The 8,372-nt window shown below is 44.7% G+C and overlaps 1 protein-coding gene across 2 annotated transcripts; it reads left to right on the top strand.

Annotated features, from left to right (window-relative positions):
* The first annotated feature begins 2,228 nt into the window (after positions 1-2,228).
* LOC134025421 (E3 ubiquitin-protein ligase rnf146-like) lies at positions 2,229-4,993 on the top strand. Of its 2 annotated transcripts, none has more exons than XM_062468435.1 (2): positions 2,229-2,478; positions 3,300-4,993. In XM_062468435.1, the coding sequence occupies exons 1-2, from the start codon at positions 2,459-2,461 to the stop codon at positions 4,402-4,404; spliced, it is 1,125 nt and encodes a 374-aa protein (XP_062324419.1). In that variant the 5' UTR covers positions 2,229-2,458; the 3' UTR covers positions 4,405-4,993. The 2 variants fall into 2 exon arrangements, with proteins under 2 accessions (XP_062324419.1, XP_062324420.1); XM_062468436.1 differs by lacking the exon at positions 2,229-2,478 and adding an exon at positions 2,517-2,630.
* The last annotated feature ends 3,379 nt before the right edge of the window (positions 4,994-8,372 follow it).

Genomic DNA, 8,372 nt, shown 5'->3' with positions numbered 1-8,372 from the left:
TTTCTTTGATGAAGTGGAAGTTTAATGAAGCAGCACTTGGGAGGCCTATACTGGTCTTCAGGGGTTGTTGAAGAAGCTAATGAATACAGGCAGTTGAATTCCTCTCAATCATTGCTAGGTTGTGTCTGTGCCAGTGTTTTCTCAGAAGTGTGGAACAGAGAGAGAGAGAGAGAGAGAGAGAGAGAGAGAGAGAGAGAGAGAGAGAGAGAGAGAGAGAGAGAGAGAGAGAGAGAGAGAGAGAGAGAGAGAGAGAGAGAGAGAGAGAGAGAGAGAGAGAGAGAGAGAGAGAGATTACAGAACTGTAATACAACATTAAAGGGAACTGATGATTAGGCATAGTATTCCAAATGGAATTGTGTACATTTTAGACCAAGCTGATCATTTTTAATCAAAGATATTTCCAGTGAAACATTTGACAAAACACCTTTCAGAAATGTGAGCAGACAATCATATTGAAAATGTAATTTAAAAATGCATGTAATGGTGAAGTATATCAAGTTTTCCATTTATCATCTCATTTAGATTTCATGCTTTGTGACTGTGCTCTGAGTCAATAAGGCAGCATTAGCCACAGCTACATGGCTCTCAGGATCAATCACAATATCATACTGGTCCTGACAAATGAAACATTCACTCACCGACAGAATCAGACATGATTAGAATATTTTACAACAGTACTCTGCTTCAGGTACCAGTACAGTGTAAATTCAATACAAACGACCCTGCCAGCACCAAACAACTTACAGATGTGCCTTACAGAAACACACAATGAGAACAAAAATGTTATAAAGGAGAAAAAGAGAAAATACAGGGAGAGGATAAAAACAAGAACATGGTAGGGTGAGCATGTACTGACTAAGATGAATAGAAGTGAAAATCCTGATGGATGAATGGATTAAAGAGGTACCATAAGGGATGGATGGATGAATGAGTGATGCACAATACATTCATCCACAATACATTCATCAACACAAAACAATATTTGACATTTATTCAGGTCAAAGTGTTGCATCATGGGACGTGGCCAACAGCTTTTCCACCACATGGGCTTGTTTTAAGTGAGTTAGTGGCCATGATTGACGCAACATCCTAATATGTCTCTTCTCTAAGTGAGTTAGAGTGTGTTTGTCTCTCAGACATCCAATGATGGATGAGCCCAGAGGAGAGGAGCTGTAAAAAAAGAAAAGAAAAAAAGAAGCTGATTCTGGCATTCAGGCGTGACATCACTCTCCCAATAAAAAACCCATTGTCCCAAATCATCATGGCTAGCTATGAATGTTGATTAGTTTGTTAAAGGGACGCAGTTCCTTTATCAAAATAACATGCACAACAAGCTTTCTTTTTCTGAAACTTATCCGATAGGTAACTTGGGATGGGTAGGGTTGTGTGTTTCTTTGAACAGTCGAACCATATCAGTGATACAGCAGTGATGTAGCCCACTGTAAAGCTTCCTGCTCCTCATATAATGTCTTAGCAAGAGCAAGAGCAAATACAGATGCAAGTATATTGTATGCCAAGTAGGAACATCCCAACTGTTTCCTGATTTCATGTCACATATGGTAGGCTAGCCTACAGAAAGCTCAATATTTTCAATATAAGACAGCAATTGAAAACATTCTTTCACTGTGTCCTGGCCCAAAACTGTATGAGACTACCGTTACTGAACGAGTTGATTATCCTGACGTGAACTAGCACTAGACTGTCCTGAAATGTCCTCCACCACAACTGCTTGTCAGGTCTGCATGTTATCCTCCCCATGGACAGCCGAGGTGAGAGGTTTAGTGGAGTGGACTGTCACGCAAGACAGCCAAGGGAGTGTGTAGGCCTGCCCTGTAGCCTTCCAGACAATGCAACTGTGACTCATAGCATGAGTTGAAATTGAGTTGTCACTTATCGCCACCTTGTGGATTAACAATGTATTGCTATGACTAATTTACAATAGCGCTCTAGAGCCTGATTAAAGTGGACATTGAAGCATAGTCCATTTTATGGCAAATTATTGCCCTTACGGTTCCCCTCAGTGTAGAGGGGTTGAAGTCAGAGAGTTTACTGTCTGAGTGCACTAGAATCTCAGTTGGGTTAGCTGAGTTAGGAACATTTACTAGGGGGCTTGATTGATTGTCCAGTAGGAAACCAGGGCTACGTTCTGCTTTCCGCACAGCACACAGGGGGTAGGTGTCTCACATGTTGTGATTCTATTCGACCGGCAGAGGGCAGCATCCGCCTAGCTTGAAAAAAAACCTTCACAGTAGCCTACTAGTACCGCTTGCTGAAGTGGCTGCTACCTCTTGATGATTGTTGTTGTTATTGCTACCTAAGCTTATTATCTGGCAGATGCGATCTTCCATGGATAGCCTAAGGTGTGCATACTCGCCGACCTCTGCAGTAGTAGCACGCTAAAGATATAACAACAAATATCTTCGAAATGTTTGTCTAAGCGGATTTTATTTAAGTACCAATGGAACCAGATACAGAAAGGCAAGTGGTTGGACGCGAGCAGTGGTGGTAGCTGCCCATTCTACCTGACCAGCTACAGCTAGACTAGGCCAGGACTAGCCATATCAACATTAGCGTGACACTCATAACAAACGTAGGCTAATAGGGGTGTCACACATTGCTGAGCTAAAAACGTAATGTTTTCACTATTAATTAATGTAATTTATGTAATTACAAAGATTTTAACGTAGCCTGTGTACTCTCTCTGGTTAAGCTCTCATCAGCGATAGACCTTAAAAAGGTCAAACGTTCTGCTCCCTGCGTAATACATTGTGTATTGTACAGTAGCTTCGCCAAATGCGAAAAGAGCAGTTGTACATTCTAAAAATTAAATTAGGTAGCCTATGTATAAGTTACGCTACAGGAGCAACTAACTCTACATGCGAAGTCGTTTGAAAGCTGGCTCGTGTACTATTGGTTAATATAACCCTATAATAAGAGCAATGATGTAAGACGTAATGTAAGATCTGATACACTGTGAACAGTTTTGGTTGTTGTGAAAGTCAGCTGATTTAACAATATGTCATTACTCAACCAAGAGGATGGGTGTAGGCTTTAGTTCAGCACTTAGTAGAGCATTTGACTGTAGATCAAGTGCCACTTGACAAGTGGTCGCATGCAGGTGTACATCCCCCCCTACATCGGTTTTGATATATATGCGTTTGTCTACATTGCTACATTAATTGAGAGCAATACACCATTAAATAACAAAGTATGGTGTAAACTCATTATACCAATTGAGTGAGCAATTCTGTGAAGAGTGTGTGCACACCTGCATAACACTGCTTGTCTTCCTCCTTTAGCATGGTGAACTGTGGTGAGGTGGACCCCCCTGCAAACTCTTTCTCTGCTGCTAAAGTGATGGAAGCCAGGGGAGACACCAGCACAGACTCAACCCCCTCCCTCTGCCCCTCAGCTACATCTGTCCCAGAGTGTGCCATCTGCCTCCAAAGCTGCATTCACCCTGTACGCCTCCCCTGCACCCACATCTTCTGTTTCCTGTGTGTGAAGGGCGCCTCCTGGCACAGCAAGCGCTGCGCCCTCTGCAGACAGGAAGTGCCCGAGGACTTCCTGGAGCGTCCCACCCTGCTGTCGCCAGAGGAGCTGAAGGCAGTGGCTGGAGGGGGGAGAGGTGACCACGGTGGCGTGGGGGAGGCCGGCCACGCCTGGTACTACGAGGGGAGGAACGGCTGGTGGCAGTACGACGAGCGCACCAGCCGTGACCTGGAGGAATCCTTCGCCAAGGGCAGAAAGAGCGTGGAGATGCTGATTGCCGGCTTCCTGTACGTGGTTGACCTGGAGAACATGGTGCAGTATCGGCGCAATGAGCACGGACGCCGGCGACGCATGAAGCGGGACGTGGTGAACATTCCCAAGAAGGGCGTTGCCGGGCTCAGACTGGAGCCTGACCCCCTCCCGGCCGTGACATCGGGGGGGGCTGCAGGGCGTACAGAGCGGGGGAGTTTGGTCGACAGAGCCGATGTGACGGCGCGGTCACAGGTGCGGAGGACCTGCACTCTGGTTCCCCCTACATATGTCCGACCCCCAACGGTTCTGGGGGGCAATCAGGTCTTTGCTGCCTGCCCCTTGAGCCCCTCCCTGGAAGACTCACTATCCCAGCTCCTCATCAGCCAACCAGAAGGTGGCGAGGAGGAGGAAGTGGAGACTGCCTCTCAAGCCAGCCACGTGCACGAATCGGTATCTTGTAGCAGCGAGGATGAGGAGGTGGTGGGCCGGGGAAGGCAGAGGGGGAGAGTGGAGTTTGGGGGGCAGGAACAAAGACACGGAGAGCCACAGTCGCAGTTGAGGGAGAGCCAGCCCGACAGCCCCCCTCCTGATGGTAGCTTATCCAGCGTTAGTGCTCGCTCACGCAGCCCTGATGGTCAGTGTACGGTGACTGAGGTCTGACTGAAACTAAACAACAGACAATCCACCACACTAGATCATGTTCAGTCACTGTACTACAGTCAGCCTAGCGAAAAAGCCTCAATGGAGAAATAAGACAGTTAAGGGGATGTTGGACCCACCATCAGTAACCTTACTGCCTGCAGAGTAATGTGTAGCACCTGCAGTTCACCAACCTCAAAAACCACTACCACAAACAGGTCTTTCATTTAGCATGGCTATGTCTTAGTCTTATTTGTTATGAATAATGTGTAGTGAAGCTTTTTCATTTTAGTTTGACTGATGACAAAAAGCACCTCTGCATCTTCAGTAGTCATGCAGTTTTTGCTGTAAGTGTGTACTTTGAGGTGTCAAAAGTCTGCTTGATAATGTGGCAGTGTTAGTGAGAGATGCAGAAACTGAACTGGTAGAAATTCCGATCAGTTCTGTTTGCAGTATATTGCAGGAGGATGCTACTGAATTCAGAAAGTGACTTGAGTTGTTTGCATTTTGAATGTTCATAAGTCATTGGAATTATTTGAATGGGTATGTCTTATTGTGATGACTATCTTAAAGTCTTTAAAGCCATTAAACTCCTTTTGTTTGTGTTTTATTCCTTTAATTGTGTTGATTTTGTTACTTGAGGGAATGTTAAGGTTAAGTAGCCTATCTCTTTAGCAGAGTGTTGCATTGCTTTGGTATGAATGCTGCACAGTGTGCCTTTATTCCCATTAGAGAGTACTATAAGCATACTTCCAATGCACAAGCAAAACGTAGATGAGAAAAACCTCTCTAATCTTAACATTAAAATATATTCTGTCATTTGCCATTCATAAAATTGTTAAATTTGTATGAATCTCTGAAGCTCTCAGTGGTCATGTGGGTGGGTGTTTCCTGCTTTTCTTTTTACTTTTACTCTCTGGCTTGTCTATTTGGAAACATGATACATGTGCCACTATTAAACCAATAAGTCTGTTGTTATTTTGTTGTATTTTTATTCTTATACCCGATGCACTCATTGTACATGCTATTCTTATGTCTGCCCATGTCACGGGTCCATGAAGCGAAGCAGCTACACACACACACACCTTCTGTGAAGCACAACTTATACATGAGACACATTGGCGGTCGTGTATGAGTCATATTTAGATGGATATGCCATACCCCCAGACATACTGTATTTAGATAGTACATACAGATTTATATTGTATGTGTCAAGTAGCCATTTCCAGTGGGGGACACATATAGATGCGATACATGGGGTCACATGATGACAATGTGACAGAGTGAGAGACATAAAGTCCCTGTACAGTAATCAGGGAGAGGGAGAATGAGGGATTGATCAAGTGATCTATCTGAAAAAGGAAGAACACATTTGTGAAGTAAATAAAATAATGTAAAGGAAAAGAATGGAAAGAGAAAGAGGGAGGGAGGAGGAATAGAGAATGAGATGAAAGAGTTCAGCAGATGTAGGTGTGAGGAAGTCGGTCATTCGTAGCTGGAGGCAGACAGATGGGAGACAGCAGTGAAACGCATGTAGGCAGACACATAACTCTCCCAAAACAGTCCCCCCTATACTGTACAGCCATATTAGTCAGAGACTCACATACAACATAGACACACGCATAAGGATTTAAGTTACCCTGTACTTGACCATTAGCTCAGGGTACAAACACACACACACTTTCTATTTTACAGAATACAGTACATCAATTACAATCTTTTAGATTCACTTAGCATCATCTCCATACTTTGCCTAGCACTTTTCCAGGGCATGCCTGCAAGCTGCCAGCTTGTGTCCCTGCCTCAGACTAGCACAGATCAGCACCAGGGGCCTGCATCTGTGTCCCACGTCCCTGAGATGTGCAGCCAACGGCCACAACATCTGTTATTCCCCTGTCAGTGCATGGTCCATTTTTGAGTTATATGGTGGGCCTGCAAGAACACAGGCACCTCTGTCTGACCTCTGTTAACGAACACAACGTACGGTGTACGAGGGACATCAGAGATCATACTCACACACACACACACACACATAGCCGAATCTCTACTGGAATAGCAGGATCCGCCCCGGAATTCAGAAGGCAGTGTTGTTTTCATGTCTACCGTATAAGTTGTGACCTTGTGGCTATAGTTCTTGAACAGGGAGGTGATTGTTTATTCTGTAATGTGCATGCATGTGTGTATTTCTAGTGGCGGGACAGGATGAGCCAGACAGGGTGACAAGCACAGACTGAGAGTCTCACACACTCCGGGAGCCAGGAATGACCTCATTCAACAGCCACCATCATCGGCCTAACACCATTAATACCTCTGGTATGTCAGTGACCACGGCGGGTGCCTTCAGAACCATTAATAACTCTCAAATCTCACCCGCTGAAATCATCAGTCTTCCTGTGCACTAGCTCCCTCTGGTACAGGTCACTGTACAATGGTACTGTTCTGCTACGATGGTGCCATTATGTACAGGTATTCCACATTTCCAAGGACAGGATGTGTACGGTGTATTGTCGTCATTTCCAGTTAATTGCATTTTCTTTCTTACTTTGGTTGCTGGAGAATGGAGGAAGTTGTGTGTATGCATATAGTAGAAGAGAAGATTGTTACACTGCAAATGACAGATGTACAGTAGACATTGTTATCAAGGGAGGAGTGAAAAGGAGAGAGAGGGAAAGTGTGGGGGAGATCCATTTTCAGTTGTCAGGACCCCTGCTGGTACAGCAGAGTCTCATGACCATCTCTAATGGTTGACTGGATCAACGTGTGCCTTTTTTCAGGCGCCTAAAGTTTTTTTGGTGGTGAGAGAAATTGGTACCCACAACCCATGATGCTTGGCTGTCAGCAGGTGCTAAAACAATCACCACATGAGATAACGACGATAAAATCGGACTCGGTCCAATACCCAGTGGAACATTTTCGGCTGCCTGTAAAAGCTAGGATCAATCAGGAACTACGATTAATGGACTGCTAATCCTCGGTTTTCTTCATAGACACAACTGTCTTCCTCTGGGTGAGGACAAACGGGTCCAGGCAGGTCACTCAGCTGGTCCAGCGCCAGAACCAGAGGAGGGTCTGGATGTCTCCACTCTCCACTATCCCAACAGCAGACATATATCACAGCAATAAACCTCATAGACTCTGTAGCTGCGCCAAGCCAACTGTTGGCATTAACAGCAGGTGGGAATTAAATCAAATGCAAGATCAGCATGACACCATTATCGAGGTCATGTTCATGGATAAATTAAATTTGACGTATTTGGATATGTGCTTTAATCGAGTAATGCATGCTGGTTTGAATTGTTCAGTCATGAACCCACAGGTTAAGCTAAAGGCTTGATGGCAGGGTTAGTAAGTTTTGCTAAATTAGGTAGGCAGGCAGGCAGGCAGGCAGGCAGGTAGGTAGGTAGGCAGGTAGGTAGACAGGCAAGTAGCCCATCCAATCATTACATTCGGCCCCAGCATCGTCCAAGCATTGTCAGAGCATGTTATGCTTTTTTTCTAGCAGGATGTGAAGTTTATTTCAGCAAAAGGTGCTTCACCAAAAACATGACCTTCCCTGCCTTTAATTAAAAGTTGTATTCCTGCTCAGTTGCAATCTTGAAAGTTGATTTAAACCACAACTCATTTGACTAATGATTGACCAACATGAAGGGATGATCTATAAATAGTTTCTTTCATGTGCTGGCCCATAGCAACATTACAAAGGCTTAACAACTTCTAGCATGAGCTTAAACAATGACCAAAAACCAGTAGTGTCCATTTGGTCCTCGTTATTCAAACAACGGTCCCATACCAGCCTTTCAGTGCTCCTATGAGCTGGGATACTGACTTCTCCACTGTCCACTCACCCCACTATACATCTATGTTCTGTGATCTATGTTTATATTTGTGTCTTCCTGCGTCGTGACCAGACCCCCATGTGAGCAGACCTTCCCAGACAACTCCTCAAATGAAACTAAATTGGATCATCTTTCGTCACACGTTAGTAAGTG

The sequence above is a fragment of the Osmerus eperlanus genome, chromosome 8, assembly GCF_963692335.1.
Source record: "Osmerus eperlanus chromosome 8, fOsmEpe2.1, whole genome shotgun sequence".
Classification (NCBI taxonomy): domain Eukaryota; kingdom Metazoa; phylum Chordata; class Actinopteri; order Osmeriformes; family Osmeridae; genus Osmerus; species Osmerus eperlanus.
The sequence above is the reverse complement of the archived record's forward strand: the minus strand, read 5'-3'. Positions and strand labels throughout refer to the sequence as shown.